This window comes from Haemaphysalis longicornis, unplaced genomic scaffold (assembly GCF_048455015.1).
Source record: "Haemaphysalis longicornis isolate Haplotype H1 unplaced genomic scaffold, Haemaphysalis longicornis Haplotype H1 scaffold_10, whole genome shotgun sequence".
In the NCBI taxonomy this organism is placed as follows: Eukaryota; Metazoa; Arthropoda; class Arachnida; order Ixodida; family Ixodidae; genus Haemaphysalis; species Haemaphysalis longicornis.
Window position 1 is genome coordinate 34,244,265 of NW_027526204.1, and position 27,340 is coordinate 34,271,604.

General features: G+C 44.6%; 1 protein-coding gene across 2 annotated transcripts in view; it reads right to left on the minus strand.

The window, feature by feature from the left end:
• Nucleotides 1-4,166: 4,166 nt before the first annotated feature.
• The window catches only part of LOC144158369 (uncharacterized), a 34,204-nt gene continuing 11,030 nt past the window's right edge, over nucleotides 4,167-27,340 (minus strand). For both annotated transcript variants that reach the window (XM_077689219.1, XM_077689218.1), the window contains 4 exons: nucleotides 18,759-18,912; nucleotides 18,636-18,698; nucleotides 11,384-11,516; nucleotides 4,167-8,452 (listed from right to left, as the gene is read on the minus strand). In XM_077689219.1, the coding sequence (XP_077545345.1) occupies nucleotides 6,949-8,452; nucleotides 11,384-11,516; nucleotides 18,636-18,698; nucleotides 18,759-18,882 (1,824 nt within the window). In that variant the 5' untranslated portion in view covers nucleotides 18,883-18,912 and the 3' untranslated portion in view covers nucleotides 4,167-6,948. The remainder of the gene's footprint in view (nucleotides 8,453-11,383; nucleotides 11,517-18,635; nucleotides 18,699-18,758; nucleotides 18,913-27,340) is intronic.

Below are 27,340 nucleotides of genomic sequence, written 5' to 3' on the forward strand. Positions count from 1 at the left end.
ACGAAATTTTATAGTGGCTCGATTCAGCCTTCTGCACAGTGTCTAATTCTGCCACTTGTGCTCCTTACCATTTGCTTTGCACTTATCCATTACTGTGTAATACATAAGAGCGAGTGTATTTTCAGTTTGGTGTTCATTAAATGCATGTTTTTAAACAAGCCCAATGGTCTGTGTAAAAAGTTTATTCTGAGGTGATAGCCTTTGTCCCCCACTGTTTACCTGTGCCTTTTCGCAATACTTTGGGAACTGCTACATGCAACGATTAGGATGGAGTTTTGAGCAAACCTGGATAATGTCTCTAAATATCTGGCTGTGAGCTACCCCATTGCAGCTGGTTTTTTTTCTTCTTTTGTTTGGTTTTGCTTTTTTGGAAGAGTTGAATTGTCAGCTGGCAGTTGTTGAGATGTACAGATGTTTAATAAGCCTGAAGGCTGTATCTAACAATTTAGCTCTAATGTAGCCTCCTCTTCTTTCCCCATTTTTCACTCAAATCTAGAGCTTGCAGCTGTTAAGATGAGCAGATTTTTTTTAACTGAGTTTGATTGTTTGCACCTGTTTGTCTTCCCATCATTCATTGAGCAGTGTTTTGATGTTAAACGATTCTTCGTGTGTTCTTTCAGTTATGTCATGTGATTTTTCAGTGTCAGGTGTTTATTGTAAAATGTTTATTTGAAGGCAAATAATGCTAAACCCTGGACTCCCCACAAGTTTGCTTAAATTTCGCCTAAATGTACACCAATAAAAAAGATTTTGAACACGTCACGTGAGATTCTTCCAGATTACTTCCAGAATATATATTCAGTTGAAGGGAGTACATTTCCTGCGTCGAACTAAGATAATATCCTCACACAGATACATTGGCAGCTACAGTGCCGTGCAGGGCATTTGTGGCACTGGATTACTTTATATGGAACCTTGTTTTGTCTTCAATGTTGGTTGTGTCAATTCCATTATTTGGGCATAATCCGAAAAGTGTTTGACTTTGCAAAACCTCTTTCTCTATTGTGCAAGCTAACAGCATGCTGCATAAAAAATATCACTTTTGTAAGATACTTCTGCCAGATTCCTCAGAAAATGACAAAAGACACAAAATACGAAAATGCAATGCAGCTCCCACTCAACAAACTGCATGGGTTAAACTCAGAAGTATGTCAAAGTTACACCCATATTTCATACGCTAAATTTCTGGAAATAACAGAAATCTCTGAAGTGGGGCTTTATTGTATTTTATATAAGATGGAAAAAAATACTTCAACAGAATTATTCTATGAACTTCTAGCATTGCTGCCTCAGAAAATAGGCTTGATTTTATCTGAAACTAATAAACTGCAAGCATTAAAGGCTATATTTCATGTTTTTCTAGAACCTCGGCGGCTGTACGGAGCATGTACACGAGACTCGCAGGGCGAGGCACTACTGTCTATGAAGCAGTTCTGGGAAGGAGATCTTGTGGGTAGAAAGATGTTTGAGAGGTGCTGGGCAGCGCTCTGTTCTGGGAGAAAATACATTTATTTTGGAGAAGCTTAGCATGCTTTTCTACCTTTGCGACTAAGAAACGTTCGTGTGGAGTAATTACCACGCTGTTATCTACTTTGGTGTCGTAATAGTACAACATTGCGGTACATAAACATTAGGGTAACGCAACTTTACAAGGCTGCATTCGTAAATGCGGCAGTACGCACCTTAACACTGCTGTGGGGAACTTCGAGCGTGCAAAAGATTTTGTTAGAAAGGCACACTGCGAAGAAACAAAAAATACTCCGGAAGGGTGCACAGCCAGCATAAAACTGAAGTGCCCTCATCGCCGCCGATCAAGGGGCTTTATATAAAAGCAACTCTGTCGAGGCAGCTTTAGCTAATGTTGATTACCTTTAAGATGCAGGCACGTAAACGTCATCCGCATGCCTTACGAACCATCAGACACTGAATGCGAGGCACGCTAGCCTGAATCTGAGAGCCAGCAAACCATGCTCACTACCGCGCTCCATGGCACGCGTAGCTGAAGTCCCTTCATCGGCTTTCCCAGGTTATTTCAGTACTTGACTTCCTTTTTTGTGTGGTATGGCATGAATAATGTTACCGCTGTATTCTGCAGCGAAACGTTGCTGAAGCAGCTTCGTACTACTGCGCAGGCAGTGCACGCGACGCTGCCTTTGTGCCGGGCGGGTGTGCAGCTGTTGCGAATTAGGAAGTTCGTAGCGGACAGCGCTAGCAGACGACACGAGAGGAGTGGGAGAGGGGTGGAGAGGAGGAACTTGTCGCTACTTGGCTAAACGCCGATCAAGGGACTTTAACCCTACATTGCCCTACACAATATTGTAGGTGGTGCTACATTTTTCCCTACTCTATTTGTAACAGGTCAATTTAGTGGCTATTTGAATTTCTTTGTTTTAGGTTGTGTAATTTTTATCTGCTTGTTTTAGCACTTTTACACCGAAGATACATATGCTTCTCTTTAACAATATAGCATGCCCAGACAAAACGGCATATAAAGGAAATTTTCGGTCTCCAGAGATACGACATTGTGTTGCCTTCTTGAAGGCTTCCCGGAATTATGTTTTGGTCGATGCTTGTGCCGTGGTGATATGTGCACCTTCAAGGGCTTCCAGAGCAACGCTTTAACCTTTGCTTTTACCTTCTAAGAGCTCACATTACTGGTTACCCATTCACACGTGCACAGGAGGTGAGGACGGGATGCTTGCAAGCGCAGCCAGGCTTCATGCACTCACCGATTGAGAACCATTCTAATTGAATGGCTACTAGAAAACAAGTGTAACCCTTGTGCATTTAATACAATCCGAAAACACAACATGTGGCAAGTAGCCGTGAAGATGATTCCGACTGCACTTCGAGTTTCATTTAATTTTCATGATGGAGGACTACACGATGAAATCCTCAATATTGGGAAACAGACGTCCACATGTTTGTCTGCTTAGTAAAATTATAGTCCTTCCAACTTTCACTCAGATAAATGGCTAAGAAGTATGCTCAATCGCAAGTTACAAATAAACGTGGTTTGCATCGTCGACTCCTTGGACTCCACACTGCTTTGCTGGTCATCCTTCTTCAGAAAGTAGGACACTCAATTTTTTATTCATTATTGATCGGCTCCCAACTGACAAATTATTTCTATCCCATGTTAATGACGGGCAGATACTAATTGTGTGAAGTCATCGAAGGCACCATGCAAGTGGCAGTTATATAGTTTCATCTTATTATACACTTACTGCCGACATTCACTCTATCCTCCATGTTGATCATGGAGGACAGCTCTGTTGCAGATAGTGAACATTCCATTCTTAATGATGTCTTTCCTGTCTGCATAAATTCCATTTGCACTCTCGTTTTCTGATGAGTCCGACCTATACGCTCTATGCAGCGGATGTTGAAACTCATCAATGAAAAAATAATTTTGTACTTAAGCAGGTTCATTTGCTGAAACTCAAAATCGCCCTACACTGGCGGAAAACTGGCTGAACGGCACTACGGCCCAATGATAAGAGAAAAATCGATAGAACACCCTACAAGTACGGAAAAAACTACACCTGCATCAGGTAAAGGATGAATCTTCTTGGATACAATCAGCTTGAACTCAAACAAAGATGAAGGAAGTGCAACACAAGGACAGCCGCTGGTCTAACTAAATTTTAATATCAAGAAGGGTGAATATAAACACTCAACACACACAATAAAAGTAATAAAAAGACACTATGCATGATGGAAACAAGTTTACAAAGGTCACGGTAATGACACTAGATATACACGTTACTGTCAAGGCACACACAGATATGCAATCTCTTTAGGATGGAGACACGCTTGTTTGGCTCACACACTTATCACTTTGTTCTTCTATGGAATGCCTGCATGATTTTGCGGGTTGTTTGATCACGGTGCATAAATACAATGTTAGTGGCAGGAAAATTAGGTTTCCATACGCTGCACTTAGCAGAATGCGAAGAAAGATCAGATGATAGAAAGCCCTTCAATGACAATTCATATTCTTTCAAACGCACGTTGATACAGCGACCAGTGTGTCCAACATAAGTTCGGCCACAGGGTAAAGGAATGCTGTACACAACTCCTGTTGCGGAGGCAACATACCGGTTCTTGTGTTTAACACCACAACTGTCCCCTTTCGTATCACTTCCCCACTCTGTCTTTCTGTCAAGCCTGCCATAACGCAACTTGTTGCGAGTCGTGATAGCCACTAGCACTCCATAGCGATGGCCCACATTTTTTAGGACGTGCGTGATTGTATGAATCTGTGGGATGATGGCAACTTTGGGCTTTTGGGTGTCCTCTGCAAATCCCAGCAGCCAGACTTTGTTTTTAGGATTTTGAGAAGTTTTTCACATGGCCATGACAAGAGGCCCTGTGGAAATCCTGCCTCGATTAACATTTTAACTTGCTCATTGAAACTGTCTGTCATCAAGTGTTGGCACGATTTCAAAACTGCTCAGCGAAAACATGACAAGGCAATAGCGTTTTTAACAAGCTTGGAAGGGCCCGATGAGTAGTTCATCAAAGGCTTGACCGATCGTGGTGCATACATCCAGCAGACATGCTCCTTATCAAACCAAAATTACAAATCCAGATACAAGATGCCATTTTGTTTCGTTGTTTCAATTGTGAAATTGAACTCCAGGCCACTTTGCTTAAAGGATGAATCGTCAGTACATACAGCGGGACGGCAGACAGACAATTCTCAAGCAACAGCAAATTTTCACAACACACTAAATGTGCGCATAGTCTGCTTTCACTGGTGATGATTAGGTTAAGTGCAAAACCAGTCACTTTTGTTGGGGTTATAAACGCATATATTTCCTAGAAATGTATGTAAGACAGAATGGAATAATGACAGTGCAAACCAGTGCACAGCATAGCTACAACCACAACACTAACAAGCTCGACAGTGGTACATACAAGTGTCGCAACAAACAATAAACAGACACCAATTCGGGAACACAGGCACATGTTCGCTCTGACAAATTCAGATCCAAATTTTTATCAATTTTCTCGTTTCAAGCTCCTATACATATTCATTTATATCCTTGCCACTTTCGCCTAGTAGGTGGTGATTTAGAACCGCCTGGTTTGCTTTAAAATATTTGAGGCTCCGGGTCAGAAACTTTCAGGCTCACTAAAAGAGTTCAACTTTAATTGAGGATGTCTCAGCAAGCAATGGAACGGAAGATAGGTGTAACTTGGTAGAGAAGAGAGCGGAGTGGGTAAGAGAAAAAACGCGTGTTAAGAACATATTAGCAGAAATTAGGAAGAAATGAACGTGGGCAGGGCATGTGATGCGGAGGCAAGATAACCGTTGGTCATTAAAAGTAACACTGGATCCTACAGAAGGCAAGCGCGGCAGGGGGTGGCAGAAATTTAGATGGGCAGATGAGATCAAGAAGTTTGCGGGGATAAATTGGTCGCAGTTAGCACATGAGGGGGATAATTGGAGGTATATAGGAGAGGTGAAGGCCCTGCAGTGGGCCTAGGCAGGCTACGACGATGATTTGAGGCTCTATGCACCAATTCTTGTCGTCACTTTGGCCTGGTGGCTGATGATTGAGGGTAGTCCCGTTGAATGCAACTTTCATCAGTGTGGAAGAATAAAAATCCCACCCCTTTTTCGTGTTCATCTCCAGGCGTGAGCAAAATGCAGATTGTCTTAGCTGTACAAAATGCTGCAAGTCGGACGATTCATCCCAAAAGCGATGCATACAATACAGTAGTGGACACATAAGTGAAGCATAGCTGAAATTGGTGGGAGATCACCGAGCAGCTGAGCATCAGGAGCAATACCGAGGGGAAATAATCAGGTTTTGAAGACAAATGAACCGAGGAGGAAATAAACCTCTGTAATAAATCGCTGTTTTGAAAGACCAGTAATCGAATCAGTTCAACAAAGTGAAAAAAGGAGGTGATTACCAGGACATTGCTTTATTTAACATATGTACAGCCATGTATCGGTGGCTGGTGTTTCAGAACCCCTTTTGGCTGTTTCTGGGCAAAACTTTTCTGACACCCAAAGATTATAGCATGTTTACAATATGTCATCCTTCATCAAATAGACATTTAAAACAATCAGTTTTTGACAAATGGTACAGGCATTAGATTTTTCTCCATGATGGAATCTTGCATGATACATCAAACATGCTTTTTGACATAGGTAGAAAATAGATTTTCACGAGAGTGAAATTGCTTGAGCAGAACAGTTGTTGCCAAATGGTAGTTGTCCCCTAAGTGCAACCATTTTAGACTAACAAAAAGCTTTGAGAATAAGCTCTCCCAATGTGGTGAACACACCTTGCAAAGGATAAAATCGTTAACGCAATTGCCCAAGTGACTTCTACGAGTGAAACTAGTTCGACGGATACTATAGACATAATGTCTGGCGCTAGTGCAGTACAAAGAAGTGTATTTTGTAAGCTGATTCTCTCAATGGATACACATGTACGGGTTCCCCCTGAAGTGTAATTCTTCATGAGCAATCAACTCCCATTTCTATGTGTAAATCTGACCAAAGATGTAGAATTATGGCCTTTTCTGAGAGTGCACTCCTTCATGAGTGACCAAGCTGGACTATGATTAAGCTCTTTTGACAGGTTCTACCAACAGTTTTCAAGACAGTGCAGTCTTTCATGAGACCAGGTGAACTTTGTGAGTAAAGCTTCTCTGAGAGATGACACACACAGAGCCCTTGATGAGAATGCAGTGTTTCATGGCTGACCACGTGGGTTTTTTTTTGAGTGAAGCTCTTCTGACAGCTGCTGCACACAAAGGCCTCTCAACAGAGTGAAATTTTTCATGTTTCATCAGTTGGGTCTCCGAGCAAAGCACTTCTGACAGGTGCTACCGCATAGAGCCTTCTCGCCAGAGTGAAATCTTTTATGATCCACCAAGCTGGAACTGTCTACAGCTCTTCTGACAGGTGCTACCAACAACCTTCTAACAAGAGTGTGATCTCCCATGAACAACGAGGTGCTTTCTTTGAGTAAAGCTCTTTTGACAGGTGCTACACACATACGGCCTCTCGCCAGAGTGCAATCTTTCATGAAAAACCAGGCTAGCTCTCCGAGTAAAGGACTTCTGACAGGTGCTGCACACATGCGGTTTCTTGACGGAGTGTGATTTCTCATGATCAACCAGGTGGCATTTTTGAGTAAAGCTCTTCTGACAAGTGCTGCACACATACGGCCTCACGCCAGAGTGCAATCTTTCATGAGCAACCAAGCTAGTTCTTTGATTAAAGCTCTTCTGGCAGGTGGTGCACACATAAGGCCTCTCGCCAGAGTGTAATCTTTCATGAGCAACCAGGGTAGCTCTTTGAGTAAAGTTCTTCTGACAGGTGCTGCACACATACGGCCTCCTGCCAGAATGCAATCTTTCATGAACAACCAGGCTAGCTCTCTGAGTAAAGGTTTTCTGACAGGTGCTGCACACATATGGCTTCTCCCCAAAGTGCACTTTCTCATGAACAACCAAGGTGCTTCTTCGAGTAAACCTCTTCTGACAGGTGGTGCACACATACGGATTCTCACCAGAATGTGATCTTTCATGAACAGCAAGGCTAGCTCTATGACTAAAGCTCTTCTGACATGTGCTGCACACATACGGCCTCTCACCAGAGTGCAAGTTCTCATGATCAACCAGGTGGCGTCTTTCAGTAAAGCTCTTCTGACAGGTGCTGCACACATACGGCCCCTCGCCAGAGTGCAATTTCTCATGATAAACAAGGTGGCGTCTATGAGTAAAGCTCTTCTGACAGGTGGTGCACACATACGGCTTCTCACCAGAGTGCAATTTCTCATGATCAACCAGGTGGCTTCTTCGAGTAAAGCTCTTCTGACAGGTGGTGCACACATACGGCCTCTCACCAGAGTGCAATTTCTCATGATAAACAAGGTGGCGTCTATGAGTAAAGCTCTTCTGACAGGTGGTACACACATACGGCTTCTCACCAGAGTGCAATTTCTCATGATCAACCAGGTGGCTTCTTTGAGTAAAGCTCTTCTGACAGGTGGTGCACACATACGGCTCCTCACCAGAGTGCAATTTCTCATGATAAACCAGGTGGCTTCTATGAGTAAAGCTCTTGTGACAGGTGGTGCACACATATGGCCTTTTGCCAGAGTGCAATCTCTCATGTTCAACCAGGTGGCATCTTTGAGTAAAGCTCTTCTGACAGGTGGTGCACACATACGGCCTTTTGCCTGAGTGCAATTTCTCATGATCAACCAGGTGGCATCTTTGAGTAAAGCTCATCTGACAGGTGGTGCACTCATATGGCTTCTCCCCAGAGTGCCCTCTCTGGTGGCTGCCCAGGTTGCATTTTTCAAGAAACCTTTTTTTGCGAACAGTGTAGGTGCAGCACATTTTTCTGGCACACAATTTCACCTCACGAGGGGGATGGTTGCATTGCTGACAGGACTGGCAGGAATGAAGCTTCCCTCTGAAATGAAATTTTTTCCCGGTCACTTAAAAAAAACTTCTAATTTGGCATAATAAGATACAAAAAAATGAAATATGGAATGAAGATATTGCAAAAATCAAGCAAACACAATCTTTCAGACCCACGGCAAAAGGTGTCAACCCAAAAAATGCATTTATACAGACTTTTTACAATGTACACACCACAGTAAATTCAAGGTTTCTGGAAATGTTTTTGACAGTTCTGAACAACTTCTGTCAAGTATTGTTTAACAGAAAATGTGGCAGCAGGTTATATATCCACCGATCACATTGCAAGTACAGTGCTTCAAATTTCCTCTCCATAAACGAAAACTTTAATTAGGCCATACTAATTCTTCTCCGGTAGTGCAAATTATGTATGTTATTAAAGAAATATTTATATTTTACTCATTTGTGTACACAAATACATAAACAATAACGACTTGATATAGGTGATTTTAAGTTGATTAGTTCATTTTCTAGGGCAATATGAAAGTTAATTAAAACCTCGAAAACAGTGTGGCTTACTTATACAGAACACATAGCAGGGTCATTCTGCACGAAACATCCCAGCACCAAAATCAGCCATTGCCAATTTTGTCAAAAAAATTTCTGCTAGTTGCCAATTGCGTATCGGAGGCCCACACACCCAGCATTTTCGTCAAAAAATTTTTGCATTCATGTGAGCACTCCTTGAAGTTTCTGCAAACAAGAAAAATGTGGTTGAACATAATAAATTTACATAAATAAACCATGTAGAATGAACAATATTGCAGAGCGTTCATCTTGCCTTGCTCTTCTATGCCGCACCGCAAGAATTTTTAGTGTTGTATTTGTTAAAAACGCAAGAAATGGTGCGCTTTCAGAATTTTTTACAAAGGCATCATAAAGCTTCAGCCCTGATATTTTCACTGTGATATTATTATATTCCTTGAGTGTCTACTGAAAATATTTAAGGTTGATTACAGACTACTTTTTAGGCCAGTTGATTACAAGAATGTTAAAAAATGAGTTTTTCTCCAACCTTAAGACCTACATGGAGCACCAAATCATAACAGGTAACAGGTAAAATTACTTGAGACAGCTCATTATACGCACCCAACATTTAGCGTTTCGTTCAGGAAATCGCAGTCGAGCAAATTTCTTTGGAGGCAAGAATTTTTTTTTAAAGCCACACTTATCTCCACTAGTGAAGTGTGTTCCCAGCTCGGAATGCCTACATGCCTACGAACTTTTATGCAGGAGGAATCCGAACACCTGGCTCTCTGCTAAATGAACATTGTTTGTCACTTCACACCACAAAAATACAACATAAACAGCATAATTCGGCTAATTTGCCACTTTTTTATTAATGGGTCTATGCACAGTCAATTACGGGAGGTGAAGCAAGCCTGATCTGACTGTCTGATGTGGAGGAAGAATCACAGAGTCGTTTTACCTCTGCACCACAACTCAACCTAGCCCACAGACATCACGACAGGATACCTCTTACAGCAAGCATAAAATTTTTAGCCACCTGTTTTTTTCGCCTTCTGTTTTTTATCCACAGTGGTTCAAGTCTTCCCCAGTTGAAGAGTTAGCATCAAAGTAACCAGCCTAGTTGTTCATTTTTGTTTGTTTACCTGAATTTTTTTGGAGCCTGAGTAGGATTTAATGGCAATGTGAAGTGTTGAATGCGTAGCTGGTCCGAAGTGATGTAACTGTTGCGTTTCTTTGACTGGAATTGCCACGGCTAATAGTGAACCAAGCTGTGTTCTTGTATCTTGTTTTAAAACATGGGAGCCAGATTAGTCCTTTTTTTGACATTGTCTGTACCCCAGCAGACGGGTCCGTTGGCATTATTCTGATCCTGGAAAGGTCTCGATCTCTGGATACTTGCCCTCAGTGCAAGACCTTTGATTGCGCCTCAGATGTCATCACATGCACTTTGCCGTGTGGTGTGGCAAAGAAATCCCATTCTGGCGACAGTTCATAGTCCACTTCATGGTAGCAGAGATTCACGAAGTTCTCTTCTGTCAGAAATCTATTAAATTTTGTAGCTGACGCAGACCTTGTTTGTTTCGCAAGCACTGTGCTCGGAAATATGTGTACTGCAACTGTGCCATGCTTCAAACAGATAGAAATAAATGCACCAGTGTACAGAAACCTCTGCAGGTGCGGTTTCCTGCTTGCCAAAATATGTAGCTACAGGGTGTAGTTGAACCTGTGAGTTGACGCAGTGGTATGACTGTGGCATGTACTGAACTATAAAGCTATATATTCTGCATACTTCATCCCTATGATGGTCTCGTGCAGACTTCAGTTGGCTCTAAGGTATCGGAAGTAGCTGGCTTGCTGCTCACTGATAGAATGGTGGACATTAAGATGGTTCAACATGTCCATGAACTTTGCCGAAAATTCTTCAGGCATCAAAAGAATGGTCTCAGCATTACAATTTTTTCCACTGATCCACTGGTGGATGTGTGTCATCCTTAATTCTGAAGACGTCAGACAGACTTTACTAGAGTAGTGTCTCTGTGCAAGCCATACCTGAGCAGGCTGGGCAATTGCCGAAAATGCAGTCTTCATTATCAAGTTGGTATGATGTCATAGCCAAAAGTTCTTCAGTTGTCTCCTTGAGGTTACTAGAGTGGAATAATTAATTAAAACTACCGGTGACACATGCAGACATATAGGGTGTGTGTACCACTTCCACCTGCCTAAGCACAGTGTCGAGGGTGCAAAGCTTCTAATATTGAGAAGCCACACTTTAAATGAAGCGCTCGCTTCCACTGATTATGCAACTCTTGTTTCATCAACAACAGTTGCTGTTGGAGGCCTTGAAGTGTGTCCTTTTGAGCTGATAGGCTAATGCTCTGATTAATGCCTTCATTACTTCACTAACTTGGTGACCACAGTTTCGTTCCTGGGTGCCTAGAATTCCACAACCCACCCTGCATTGCCAGCGTGTCGGTCGCACGAGGAGGTGTGAGGACTGGGTTCAGCCGAAATGTCTGCACCATCTGGGGAAGTTGTGTTGTCCGATATATCCGAATCGCCAACTTGGGTGTCGTTCACTTCGAAAACTGCAAAAGTCAAAGGTTTGAGCAACTGAAAGCAACGAGTGTTATACAAATCCTCAAACAGCCTATATACTGGAATGCACAGCACAGTTTCATCTAAGTGGGACTTTGTGATCTGCAGGGTGTCTACCAAGTTCACATTTTCAATGAAACATGGTGAAACCGGCACAGCTAGAGACAGGACACAAAGAACGACACAGGACTAGCGCTGGCCTTTGTTCTTTCTTCCTTTGGGTCGTGTCTCTAACTGTGCTGTTTTTAGCATGTTTCATTGCTCCGGCCAACTAGTCCACATTCAAGCATTGACACATTTTTAAGTACCTCAAGTTTCCCAGGTTTTCTAAGAGTGCTTCTACTACACACATGAAACAAATGTTGTTTTCAATGAAGATTGGCTGCACCATGCCATCAGATGCTGTTACTCTCTAAAAAGCATGTTAAAATAAAACAAACGACCTCATAGATTTCAATAGGTAAGTTATATATTTCTTCTACTTAAAAGAAAACATAACAAAGTAGTAAAATTCACAACGAATAAAATATCTTCAATAAAATCGTAAAAACATTTCAAATTGTGTCAATATTTTCAAATTAAGGGCCTGTGCTGAAAAATACCTGCGCCATCAATAAAACAGATAAGGAGAGTGAGGTGACCATTGAAGTGTTCACCTGCGAGCAGTACAACACACGTTCTTTGTATATACACTCATACTTGTGATTAGAGCGACAAAAGCAATGCAACCTCTGTCACTCCAGTAATCCGCGACCCAGTGTCGCTGCTACGGCGACTAGAGTGATTGGTCTTGACCCTATAGGCATTTTGCAAAGGTAAGGCAGTGCCCCGTCGATTCGACCCCTAGCGCCACATGGCGAATAGCTGCTCAAATGGTGCAGGATTACGCGTGGTCAGTGGCCTGCACTGCGTGTCTGGTGCCCTTTCAAACGGTAGCCATGGCGCAGGGCAATATGCCGACGGTATTGTAGAAGGTTTTCGGGAACTAAATGAACTCGGCAGCTTTTATCGAGGGAAAAATTAAAAAAAAGCAAGTCGTCTGTTTGAAGCATAGCTGGATATGATGTCAACAAAGTGCTGGGGTCATGCAGGTCGGAGGTGTCAGTGAAGTGTATTCCGCAGACGAAAATAAGCCAGTGAAATGTGCGAAGCTCAGTGCAAGTTTCTTGGTTAAACAAGTGCAAGTTTCTTGGTTATACCGCATGGACACATGGAATTAGAGGTCACATAATTGCTTGCAGATCGACAGCAGCAGACTTTTCAACAAAATTTCTGACAAAGCGGCAGAAATAAGAGCACGAACTGGCAAAGCTGCACATGTCTGTTGCTTAGCGTGGAGGAGGAAATTTTCGCACAGCTTCCATCTTGTCGGAGTCAGGTTGCACTCCTTTAACATCAACCAGGTGGCCGAGGATGGTGATTTGCCACCGTCCAAACCTGCATTTAGAAGAATTAAGTTGAATTTTGGCTCGGCAAAAAATGGCCAGAGCATCCGACAGGCATTGCAGGTGGGTCTGAGATGTTGGAGAAAAGACGCTAACGCTATCAAGACAGCAAAGGCAAGTTGACCATTTAAAGGCATGGAGGAGAGAGTCCATCATTCGCTCGAATGTAGCTGGGGCATTACAAAGTCCGAATGGCATTACTTTGAATTGGTAGAGACCATCCGGAGTGATAAAAGCGGCCTTTTCGCAGTCCTTGTCATCGACAGTGACCGGCCAGTAGCCGGAGCGGAGATGAATGGAAGAAAAAGACGTGGCACCATGAAAGCAATCAAGCGAATCATCGATTTTTGGAAGGGGATACACATCCATTTTGTGATTTTGTTAATGTGCCGGTAGTCCATGCAGAATCGCCACGTCCGATCTTTTTACCCAGGACAACTGGTGACGCCCCAAAACTTGAGGATGGCTCAATGATGTCTCTATTGAGCATTTTGTCCACCTCTTTTTAGATAACAAGCCGCTTAGCTTGGGACACACGATACAGCCGGTTGTGCACAGGGCTGGCATCTCCGGTATTAATACGATGATGGACGATGGGTGTCTGGGCCAAAGGACGATCACCAAAATCGAATATGTCACCGTATCAATCCAAAGGCAACGCAGTTCTTCAGCTTGCGTTGGCGTTTGATCTGCTGGAATGGTGTGCGAAAGTTCGGCATCTTTCCGCGGAGGAGTCAGGCTGTGTTTCAACATTGATTGGAGGTTTGCCAAAGGTTGCAGCGGAAACGCCGTGATCACAAACCGGCATCAACGTGGCTAGTGTCATACCGTGTGGAAGAACTTGTGAACGGAAGCTGAAATTCAGCAAGGGCAAGGTGACTTCGTTGTTCGTAAGTCACAACAGTATGATGTAGCCTCAAGTGTGCGTAAGCAGCATGTCAACGATTGGTTACACTACGTAACCAGCTTTGAGAACTTGTTTACTTATTTCATTTTTTATTTATTTGATACCCACAGCGCCATAAGGCATTACAGTGGGAAGAATACATGATTACAAGACAGAACACAAGCTCAATTTGCAGTAAGTACAGTACAGTCTAACCAGCCTGTAGCAAGTATACTCAATACACAATGGAAAGGACATTGACAGAAATGTACGAAAAATTCTAGGGGATAACATACAATAAGACGAAAACAAATCCGTTGTTAAGTATTTATACAGCACTCAAACAAAACACCCATTATCAACTGGACAATTTAACCGACTCTAACAAAGGAAAAAATCAATCACTACCAACAGCAGCAACGATCACTAAAGGCAACCAATTCCACTGGCAAACCGTTTTAGGGAAAAAAGAATTACTAAATGGTGCTGTCTTACATCGGTACTTCCGCACTTTGTAAATGTGATCGACTCACCCAGATATGTAATGCAGTGGAGCAATGTAACTGTCATGAGAAATACAAGTTCGAGATATGTATAACTCATGAAAAAGCTTCAGACGCTGCTTAGCCTGGCATGTGGCCAACTGTTCCCATCCTAAAGTTTGCTTGCAGCACATCATGCTGAAGTTGTGGCTCTTAACAGTGTTTCCCAGGAAATAACGGGTGCCCATGTTTCGCACTTTTTCAAATTTATCTTTATCAAGTGCAGTGGGTGGGTCCCATATGCTACTCACATAATCAAGTATCGACCATACGCATGATTTGTACAGTAATTCCCGTGTGAACTGGAGAAACTCACGCATGTTCCGCAGCAGGAACCACAGGATCTACACGCCTTAGCTATCGTATAATCACAATGACGGTGTCAATACAGAGTGGGTGTGAAAAATACGCCCGAATACCTATATTCAGAGACTATTTTTAAAACCTTCTTCTTTACAGTATACGAAAGCGAAGCTTCAGCCTTCTTTCTAGAAAACGTCATGCACATTGTCTTCTCCAAATTAAGTTGCATGTGCCATTTTTAACAGCATGTATTTATTTTGTCCAAGTCGTATTGAACTGCGCCCCGATCACTTTCACAGTTTATTACTCTATAAATGATGGAGTCATCCACAAACACTCTCATCCAGGGTGATGTCATTATTATACATTAAAAACAATAATGCGCCCAGTACTGATCCCTGAGGGACCGCGGACGTCACATTGGTAGTGGATGACTGTTCACCATTCACGACGTATTGCTTCCTTCAATTTAAGTATTCTGGAATCCAGTTAATAATTTGAGGGTTAATTTTGCATTGGGTAATTTTCTGCAATAATAAATTGTGTGGGACCAAATCAAATGCTTTTCTGAAATCCAAAAAAATGCAGTCTATACTGGTTCGGCTGTCCAGCTGCAGTCACACGACGACATGCTAGCTCATGAGTAAATTCAATTAACTGGGTAACACAGGAATGGTCTTTGTGAAAGCCATGTTGACGTTCAATTAACAAGAAATTGGCTTCCAAGTGCTTTATTATTGACGAGTATAAGGCATGCTCAAAAGTTTTGCAGCAAACGGCTTTTAAGGATATAGGACGATAATTTGAAACAATTTTTCATGGTCATGATTTGTGAATAGATACAACAGCAGGCAGTTTTCAATCACTAGGCAAGGAACAAACGCGTAAAGATTTTTCAAAGATTATTACTAAATACTGGGACACTATATGCGCACAGGATTTCAAGAGAGCGTTAGGCAGTCCGTCAGGTCCAGAAGCTCTTGATAAATCTAGATGCTTTAGCAGGGTTTCAACTCCTTGGCTATGAAATACAATATCATCCATCTGAGGCTCGCCCGGAGGAGGTACAGATAAATGGTATGCGTTTGTTCGCGTACCTGAGACGGAAAAAACAGAGCTAAAATACGAATTAAAGCTTTCAGTTTTTTCAGCACTTTCAATGACACCGTTCTGTTCCAGAGCAGGGATTGAGAGAGTCCTTTTTCTTTCCTTTCACATATTTCCATAGCTCCTTTTTATTTTGCTGAAGTCGTGATTGAAATGACTGAAAATATGCAGTTATCACAGCTGTCGTAGCACCTTTTAATTGACATGCAATTTCCTTAAGCTTACGAAAATTTGGAATGGACGTATTGCGCAGATGACTCTAGTAAGCCCTTTTCCATTTCTGTGCTAAGGCATGTAACTGTTTTGTAAACTGTGGCTTGCTTCTTTCACGCCTTTTAGATAACATCGAGGACGGCATGTGACGGCCTCATAGTTCCAAAAGCTTATCTTTGAATTTGGACCAAAGCTGCTCTACTGAAAGTGATTCTGCAAGTGTCTCGAAGACAACGTAATTGTCAAGCTCGGCTGCAATTAAGTGCGAATGCACTTCTTAAGCGACCCTGAACCTGCGTCCACCGGCGATGTCCGCATAGCATACCCACGTGGGGGATTGGCCAGGAATCTCCTCGTCTTCCTTGGCAACGGGGGGAGATGGGCGCGCGCTGCCTGGCCACTGACATGGCACATACCCACGTGGGGGATTGGCCAGGAATCGGGCGTGAGAAGGGCTAATGCACCCGCTTAAAGGAGTACTGACAAGAAATTTCAAAGCTGAGATCCGCTCTAGCAATCAAGTACAACGACAACACAAATAGGTGTCTGTGAATAAATGCCTCTTTCTTTCTTTGTAGTTGTGTGTGAGTGTGTGATCTCTCTTTCGCGAACATTACTGAACCGCGCAAATTCAACTCGTGCATTCGCACTTTCACATTCTTCCCCTCGGGGAAATGCGGGGAATTTTTTTTATCAGTATTTGCCTTTGCATAATGTAATATATGCCGGCTCTTAGTAGTAGTAGTACTTTGATAGGTCATGTTCATTTTACAGACAACAGCTTTGTGGTCCCTAATTCCTGGTATGACTACCATGGACAGAACTTTATGTGGTGCATTTGTGAAAAATAAATCAAGAACATGATTTTCTCTCATTGGCTCCAAAACAGTCTGCGCAACTGAAAATAAGTAAACAATATTGGCCATAGCAATATATAGCCTACCAGTAATTCCTAAAAAGGCAGGTTGGCCGTGCCAATGAAGAGCGGGGAGGTTAAAATCTTCAGCGACAACCATATAGTTAGTTTTAATTACTTATAATTGGCTCGTAAGCTCCGATAATGTTTCTACAGAGGCCTGCAGTGGGCGGTAAAAACAGCACACAGATAACGTTTTACCATTCCGAAGTCTTATTCGACACCATACTGCTTCGCATGTGCTGTCCCGCACTAGTTTGACACGACGCAATGCTTTCGTCAACCAGTACAAATACGCCCCCACCATGGTTATTCCGATCTTTTCTGAAGGATACAAAGTTGGGTGGGAACACTTCACTGTTAGCTATAGCTACACTCTCATCAAGCCACGATTCTGTTCCTATTACAACTAACGGTTAAACAGTTTCCAAGAGGCTACTTAGTTAATCAACCTTATTCTTAAAGGGACAGACAACCGATTTTCGTCGAGTATATATTCTCTATTCCGAATGAAAGGGCATCACTTAAAGCACCTTGACGAGAAACAGTTTTGCTGATAATGCCCTAGAACTGTCTAAATCAAAATTTTTAGATCTACGTGCCGTATGTGTCCCTCCCAAAAATAGTGCTGGCAACCCAGTGTCCCTGTCCCAGGCACCACATTAAATGACCAACTCAAAACACCCAAAATGGGTGACATCACAACGTAAAAAACAGCGTTGAACAAGATGTTAGGCGCATTTGGCCGTAAGTGAAAGTTTGACAAGGAACTACCAGCCTGCGGGACTGGCACATCCCGCAAGTTGGCTGCGTGGTGCCATTAATCATATGCCGGACAGAGCTTGTGCCGGTGGCAGGTACGCAAAAAATTTTAGAAGTGGCAAATTGGTAGAATTCCAAATTATGCACTGGTTTTCTGTCCTTTTACGACATTTATTTTGTTTCTTCTCAGGATGTAGGCCTCCTTTACTTTTTGAGGGCCTGGCATTATTCCTTGCCCCCTTTTTAGTCAGAGGACACAGTGCAGCTGGCAGCATTAGTACCGAAGCGAGTTGCGGGCATGCCTGGCGACTGTGTCTGCTGAAGGCCGTGCCAGTAAAACTAATTTCACAACGCATGCAAAATGCCAGCTGAAATCACGTATCGTTTTTTTTTTTTGTATCCACCCTTGTATTTTCTCTTTTTCACACTCAAATAGCTGCCACCCCATGTACCAAATTCGTACGAGCCCTCACATCTACCTGCAGCAATCGTCATTTCCATTTCCAGTATGCGGCAGTAATATATGTCAGAGGACGCTTGATGACCACGAAACAAAACTGCAAAATGAGCCTAATAATGATATCGCGTTGAAATTTTTTATGTAATTTTGAATTCCTACAGCAGTTGCTGCGGCCACAACGGGAGATAGTAATATTGCAGGAGCACGGGCTAGCTATGTGGTTGAATACTGGCATTTAGGCGCTCAAAACTGCCGCTGCCTGAAACCGTGGAATTAATCCTCACAATGACCCCAAATTCACGTCCATTAAATCTCCCCACCTTGGTGTGGCCTGCGCAACAGCTACAACAGCTTTGCCATCGAAGTCTTGAGTGTGAGTGCAAGCTCCCCTTGACGTTTTATGATAAAAATTTTCTTAACTGCCTTGCCTGCTCTGTGAGATACTCATAATAGAAACAATAACGAAAAGTCAGACCTCCAAATCCTGCCTCTGTTTGGGAGCCAGCACTGATGAGTGATGTCAGAGAACACTGCGTACCTGAAAAGAAAAATATTAGTAATGCATACAACCTAGCTGTTACAAAGAAGAGGCTCATACCTATTGTACTTATGGTAATGGCTGTCTGGGTGTAATGGCTGCAGGAGAGACCCTGGCTGCAGGCTGCATCCAGAGACAGTGCCACAACACAGCTTCTTGGCATCGACAATGTTGCATGTGGCATGCTTGCTGTTGTTCTTGCAGTCCTCTCCGCCTGTGAGAGCGATAATTCCCTTTCACTCCACCACGTCACCTGTGGCACTCACATTTTGGTGATGTGGCAGTGGGTTTGAAATAAAAGCAGCAATGGCGTTCGTGCACATAGAGATCTGTTTTCATGAATGGGAGCTTAGCACAAAAAAAAAAAAGACGAGGACAGTGGCAAACGTGCTACTAACTGTCACGTTTGCCACCGTCCTCGCCTTTTTTTGTGGTAAGCTCCCATTCAGTATGTACCAACTAGCCCAACAACACGTTGTGTCTCTGTTTTCTTACACAGCTGTCTTGTTTTAAAACAACAGTTGAGCTGTTGGTTACACTTCGTGTGGGGTATACATGTGTTCTTCTGTGAGTCTTGCGCAAATTAGTGTGAAGCCAGTATATCGTTGGCCCCTTGAACTGCCCTCGTCACACACTTTTCATTTGTATTGAAGTACATACTGCAAACTAGAGGCCCAAGAAGGAGGGGCATAAATGTGTGAACATCAAAGATACCAGCAGTTAAGGATACAACATGCGGCAGCAATTAGAAACAAAAAAGCTAAAATAGGCTAAATATTTGCTTCTGTTCATTCAACAGAGTCAAGACATGTTTAGCTGTACTGTTCCAGTTGATAAAATGTGCAAAAAAGAAAATATAAACAGGTTGGTAGAATAGTTTAAAAATTTATATGGTAATGGCGGATAGTATTTTGAGTTATGCCACGGTTTTCGCAAGTTTCTAGCATAATACTAACAAACTTAAGGAATTAAGACTGTTTTTTCCCTAATGTATGAATCTCACCAGTTGGTATAAGCTCAGACAGAATCCGTGCGACTATAATTAAAATTATCAAGAGCAAAGAAATGTCAGGTGTAAAAACTTTCTCCTTGACTAATGGTTGAGTCCCATAAGCTTACACGATGTCCTAAACAGAATTTGTGCAATTATATTGCTACGATACGTGCATAGCCTATGTGTACCACATTGGGGCATGTGCCAAGTACTAGCCGAAAGAAGATGACGGTAGCGCACGCGGACTCGGAAAACGAGCTAGATGTCGAAGTAGAAGAGGATATTGCGCCTGGCCTGCGTGGTGCTCTCGCGATTGTAAATCCACTGTGCGGATACCTCTTGTACCGCTTGGCTACACGTCTTCCTTCACGTCACCGTAACATCTTGGTGAGGTTTCCAGACATCCCCTCCCTCTCGTCTCGGCTATCTGAGCCTAAAGGCGTCGTTATCCTTCATCACGCATCTCCGAAGCGGGCGTCATATTCCTCCTGCCAGCATGGTTCCGCCGAGCGAGTCGTCGCCTCCACTGGTCGTCGTTTCGCAGCCCCGAGAGCCCGGTTTCTTTACTGGCACGGACGATGTTGACGTCGAAGATTGAATAAAGCGCTACGAGCGGGTCAGCGCCCACAACGTTCATGCTTGCAAATCTTCTTTTCTGCTTGAGAGGTGCGGCACAAAGGTGGTATGAAACCAATGAAGCCACGTTAACCAGTTGGAACTTCTGTAAATCCGAACTCTTGAGAATATTCAGCAATCCCATCCAACGTCAACAACGCGCAAAAGCGGAACTTGCATCCCGTGCCCAGACATCGACCGAACCGTACATTTCTTACATTCACGACGTCCTGGCTCTCTGCCTTAAGGTCGACGAGAAGATGACTGAGCAGGACAAGGTTGCGCATGTGCTTAAGGGAATAGCTGACGACGATTTTCACTTGCTCATGTGTAAGGGCTGCACTACAGTCAATGCCATCCTAAACGAATGCCGACTGTTCGAGCAAGCGAAGAGCCGCCGCATCACGCAGCAGTTTCAACGGTTGCCCAACACTGCTGCGACTTCATCCTGCGAGCCACCATACCCCCAGCCGTTTTCTTCCGCGACTTCTCACCCCGACTCACTCGAACACACCGTCCAAAGAATAGTGCACCGCGAACTGGAAGCCACGTCTCATGCCGTTACCCTGCCCCATTCGGTCGACAGCCCTGTTCCAGCCATTTCGCTGATTCAAGCTGTCGTTCGAGACGAGATTAGCAACATGGGTATCCAGCAAGTATTGTCGCTGAGTCCTCCTGCCGCCCGCCACAGTTATGCTCCACCTGGACCTCGGTATGTGTCCGGCCCCCCACGGTACCGAAATTCCGCTGACTGGAGAACCGCCGATGATTAGCCCATCTGTGATCACCTGTCGCCGTGTTGGCCAAGTCGCTCGGTACTGTCAGAACCATTGGCTTCGAGTTTCCAGGAACAACTTCTCGGCAGACCGTTACTCGACTGACGTGCCCACTGTTTTTCCCCTCACACGTCCCCAGAATCCGTCGCTAATGCCGGTAGCTCTGCCTCCCGATTTTGGCGCTCGCCCCCGCCGCAGCGCCGACACCTTTCACCGTTGGCACCCCTTCCATGCTTCTCACCGGAAAACTGATGAATGCAGCGGCCAGAGGTGACGCTGCATTCCGATCCCAGCCCCAAATTCCTCTTTTGACGTTGCCGACTAGAGACAATTTAATCGACATTGAAGTAGACGGCGTTCCGATCACCGCTCTTATAGACATTGGCGCACATATCTCGATAATGAGTGCTCCCCTTCGGCGTCGCCTCCGTAAAGTTTTGACGCCAACCATGTCGCATGTTCATGTCGCCGATGGAGGGACACCGCCCGTTACCGGAATGTGCACGGCCTGTGTAACTATTGGAGGCCACAGAACGATAGCCTTGTTCTCCGTTTTAGAAATATATCCGGGGGTCCAGTGATCCTATTTAGTTAAACTGTCTATTCACACGGAGTCTCCAATACGTTTTGTACTGTTTGATTTCAAAAATGTTAGGTGGCGCTGCAATGCAGGAGGCTCGTAGTGCTCATCTGTTTCATAGCGCAACACATAATCGGGCAAAGTTTTCAAGGCACAATTCTAGCGCATCACACCTCATTCTTGCAAGCGATACTGCAACAGAGAGTTAGAAGATCATAAGAGATCGCAAGTTCATGTTTTGACAGATAACTGACAGTGAACATCAACTGGCATCAACCGTGAAGTTTCGTTTTCAACTCCATGCATGTTTTTCCGTATCGCGTGCTTGTCCTGAATGCTGTGCTGGCTGTAAATGCAGTCACTCATTGACAAGATGTTTTTATGTAGCGTGAGGACAACTTGGTGCCTCTGATAATGTCAAAGTGCCAGATTTTTTCCAGGCAACCACCCGAAATTAATCATTTTGAAATGGAGGTTGGGCTTCACCACACGTCACGAGCACCATGTGCACTAACGTTTTTTATCATATCGACAAACTGTTCAGAGCAAGTCAACATTTCTGTCTAGGACATGTTTCCAAAATTTTTCCCACAAAATGAACATTCAAAATTTTTTCTGCTGCCGGTGGTATGTTATAAACAACTCCTTGTTTTTCCTTTTCTTCTAACTCGACAAAAATTTTGATTTTGATATTTTTCTTCGCAACTATGATGTTTGAAAACATTTAAAACTAGTGTCATTGGAAAGGATGTTCAATATTCTGCATTTTGTGTTCCGCAATTTGTGCCAAGCCAATTCTTTCAGCAGAACAAAATATTTCCTTGGAGCCTCAAAAATTGGCGATTTTTCCAGCGTTAAAAGAAACAGTTAATGTCGCGGCCCCACTTTACGACATGTGGTGAATTACGCGTCCCACTCCCATTGTAAAGCAAGCGATGCATTTGGCACTGAGAGAATCACTTAATGTCGCGGCCCCACCTTACGACATGTGGCGAATTACGCGTCCCACTCACTTCCATTGTAAAGCAGGCGATGCGTTTGGCACTGAGAGAATACAGGAGGCGATGGGTGAGGGAGGGTAGCATCATATCTCATCTTCGCAAATAAAAAAAAAAAGTGTCATGTGTTAGGGGGACTCCGCGGAGAGGGGAGACCTCAAAATCCCCTGAAAAAGGAACAAAGAAACAGCCATTTGAAGTGCGTGCCAGGAGCGCACCAATGATCAAACGCCGTGCCAAAACCCCAAGGCATCACGGTCAAATATGGCAGCGCACTGTTCAGCCAATCAGAATGCTGTGCAGGATACCAGTGGCGACCATATATAGACACGAAACGGGTAACGAGCCAATGACAGTGTGCCGCGATAAAGCCCAGAGGGGTTAAAATCCGGGCGCACAAGGAGCAGGGGGAGGCAAGAAACCAGGAGGCGGAAGGAGCACGTGAGCTTCAAGGAACAAGCCAGGGGGACGCGGCCAGGCCACCGACTATGCCTACCAAGCCTGGGCGGGAGCGGGCCGACTTAGCATTCGCTGTGGCATCCTAGGCGCACCACAAATCTGTGTCGTCGTGGCCCCAGCGGTGGTGGTCGGGAACTTGCGGCCAACGTCCACGCTCCGTTGAACTTCGCTTCGACAGCCCGAAAGGGCTTCGTTCGTGCCGAGACTTGCCTGGGAGATCCAGCGGCAGCGGCTACCAGGGGGTAGCCAGCGAGGAAACTTCAGGACGCGCGGAGCGTGTGCCGCCCAAGGAACGAACACCGGCATCAACAATACGATGACGGCTACCACCGAGTCGCGGCAAAACAAGGGTGCGACACGTTAGCGCCAACGACCGGTGTAGGACAGTCCAATAGGCACGTATTCATAGGACGCAACTATGGAGTTGTGATTGTGGAGAGATCACCTAGAAGGTGATGGATTTAATGTATTTGAACTAATGGTGTACGACTTCATTGTACAGACTTTTGAATTTTGATTTGAATTGTATATTGGGATTTTTAGTTAGGGATTTCAGTGTTTGTTGGTTGACTGCAACTGATTTATTACGTGGTTTGCTTGAGGGTTTTTCTGGTGCAATAAATGCGTGTTTTGTCGAACCCGTAAATGGCTTTTCTGCATTCATCTCTCTAAGCTGGTCAAGACAACCCCACGATCCGTTCACGTGACAATAAAAACAATTATTACCCCCGCTTCAAGAGTTATTTCTCAAAAAACTGCTTCAGCTTGGCCACTGATGCCCTGTTCCACAAGCCTTGCTCACTTCTCATAAGTCTGCAGCTCATCACCACTGCTCAATTCTCGGCATTTTTTTCACTTCAGACTTCACTTAACCTTTCGTTTTTTTCACACTTGTCTCTGGTTCACTCCTGTCCTCAAATCGTTACCATTTTGTTCACACAGACTTCACCATTTCGTCAACCAACACCTCACCTCTCACACTAATATACTTTCACAATCGATTTCGTGCATATACCGAAATCAAGCACTTTCACGCATCTCAAACTTAAAACCACTCTTTATCCACATTTCGCAACTACCGCATGTATGGCTACACTTCATGTATTTACACCAACCTACTCGAACACATCAAATATATAATATTCGACACCACTATGACTCAATCCGAACTTCGTCACTAATTCATCTCTATTATATAGATTTACCCCAACCTTGCCTTTTCCCAATAGCACAATATTTATGCTGTGCCACAATACACAACTTATTCGTAACCGTTATGGGTCCTACTTCTGTCCGAGTCAACTTCGTGTTCCATCAGGTTTGTTGATTTTGGCCTTCATCTTAAAGTTTTCTCCTTCAACCACTCAGAACTCTTGGCTACATTGTTGGCTCGGCTTTGACGCTCACCAATATTCATTCGTCTCCTTGACCTATGACACGAGCTGTCTCCAGTCCTTGCCTATTGCATGCTTTCTCTGGATTTTGCTCGACTCGCACTCTGTTTGTTTTTGTCTTCTTGGCATGACTGCGCTGGCGCTCTCCTATGTAGTTGGTTGGGGGGCTTGGCTGGGGGGCCAATTACAGAGCCATCCATTCGTCTTACAGGCCTTAGCTCGTCGTCTGTGCGCCATCTTCGTAGCGTGCTTTAACTCTACGAACTTTCCAGCTACCCTATCTCTTTTGGCACACCTTCGGTTACGCGCTCTAACCTTCCTAGGAATCAGTCTCCTTTCCCTCATTCGCTTCATAGGATTTTGCAAACATGACTGTTTTTTCTCGCGCCATTGAGTTTCAGCTACCAGCCCGTCTCCTAGATCCCTTTCATTCTGCTCTCGTTCTCGCTTTCCATCGACGTCACAGAGCTCGGACATGGGGTGCTGCCCTGGCAGGTCTAAAATACTGGTCCTTGGCTGCACCCTAAGGACCGCATTTACAATCTCAGACAATGAGCTGCCCGCTTCACTGTCCAACCGCTTCGCACAGGCCTTTTCGAGGATGAGGGTACTTTCACTAGCCATAGGCATTTCCAAAAAACTACAACCTTCTTGCCGGCCACCAGTCGTACCACTACCCAGAGCGGCAAGAACCTGGGACTGAACTAGTGATTTTTGAGAAACCTTTAAATCAAATGAGTCAACTGCACCAGGGGCATGCAACCCGCCTTTGCCTGTCGCATCCTCGGCATGTTCATCTCCTCTCGGAAGGCATGCAATGGCGCAGAACTTGAGACATTTACCACCTCGCACTTGGAATGCGTCTCCCGCATCAGCGGTCTTTTGCGAGAACCTTTGTTCTTTTCTTTTCTCATCGATCTCCTTGCTGTGCGCCAAGCCCATTCTTTCAACAGCACGTGCTTCTTCACCGAGTTTATTCTCAAAGCACTCGTCTCTATGCGCCTGTTCTGGCACCGTGCCACACTCGGTACATTCACGGCCTCGCACTCCGCACACGCCTTTCTCCTCAGCGGGCTGTCCAAAGCAACAGTTTTCTTTGTGTTTCTTTTTAATCATAGCCTTGTCATGATCTGCCACCTGCGTTCTTTCAATATCACGCGACTCATCACAGTCGGCGGTCCGCGTGCCTTCTGTCTCAGTGCGGCGCATTCACCATTCTTTCCGAGTTCCTTTTCACTGAGGCATCGCTTTAGTTCTGCATGCATTCCTTACAACTTAGCCCGTTTTTATGTAATTTCTCTCTTTTTCTTCTCAGCCCTTCTTTTATCCTCCTCAATGCTTTTCTTCGCCTCACAATTTCTTTCCTCTGACAAAAACGTCCACCTCTGACCTTTCGTTTTCTGTGTGAGAGTCTTTGTCCTACAATTCAGAAAATTGCTTCTTCTTCAAACCTCGCGTTCGAAACAACGTCAACAACCTTCCCCCATCCATTCTCGCAGGTGGAAAGACACATGACTGGGACCGACGCAAATATCCCGGGTCAGGATAAATCAATGCTGGCAGGCTCGCCAACTGTTTCTATTGTCCCGTAAACGGTTGGTATGGTTGACTTGACCAGCTCAGAGATTGACGCGGGAAAGCCATTGACGGGTTTGATAAAACACACATTTAACGCACCCGAAAAATCCCTCAAGCAAACCGCTTAATGAATCAATTGCACTCAACCAGCAAACACTGAAATCTCTAACTAAAAATCTCAAAATACAATTCAAATCAAAGTTGAAAAGTCTGTACAAAAAACTCCTATACCATTAGTTCAAATACACTCAATCCATCACCCTCTTGGTGATCTCTCTACCACCACAACTCCCAATAGTTCATTCCACAAGCTAGGTGCAACACTGTGGAGGCTACCTTGTTGTAAATAGTGCACCCACTGAGGGCGCCTAACTCACCGTGAAGGAAGCGACAAAAGGCGCCGGGGCCTTGCGGTGCCACTTGCCGAGGGAGGAGAAGGGAATGTTTTTTCAGGACCCCCTTCACGGTGAGTTAGGCGCCCTCAGTGGGTGCACTATTGACAACAATGTAGCCTCCACAGTGCTGCACCTGGCTTGCGGTATGAACTGTAGTTGTGTCCTATGAATGCGTTCCTATTGGACTGGCCTACCCTGGTCGTCGGTGCTGATGTGTCGCACCCTTGCGTGGCCACGATTCCGTGGTAGCCGTCATCGTCTTGTTGATGCCGACAATCGAAGCGCTTGGTCGTTCCTTGGACGGCGTGGGCTCCGCGCATCCTGAAGTTTCCTCGATGGCTACCCCCTGGTAGCTGCTGCCGCTAGAGGTCCCAAGTAGGTCTCGGCACGAATGAAGCCCTTTCGGGCTGTCGAAGCGAACGTCGACGCAGCGCGGACGTTAGCCGCAGGTGCTCGACTGCCGCCCCTGGGGCCACGAAGACACAGGTTCGTGGTGCGCCTAGGATGCCACAGCCAATGCAAAGTCGGCCCGCCCCTGCCCAGGCTTGCTAGGCATAGTCGGTGGCCTGGCTGCGTCCCCCTGGCTTGTTCTTTGAAGCTGACGTGCTCCTTCCGCCTCCTGGTTTTTTGCCTCCCCCTGCTCCTTGTGTGTCCGGTTTTTAGCCCCTCTGGGCTTGAGTGCGGCACACTCTCATTGGCTCCTTGCCTTTCCATGTCCATGTATGGTCGCCACTGTTCTGCTCCGCAGCATTCTGATTGGCTGAGCAGCCCGCTGCCATATTTGACCACGATGCCTTGGGGTTTCGCTGTGGCTTTCGTTGATTGGTGCGCTCCTGGCGCACACTTCAAATGG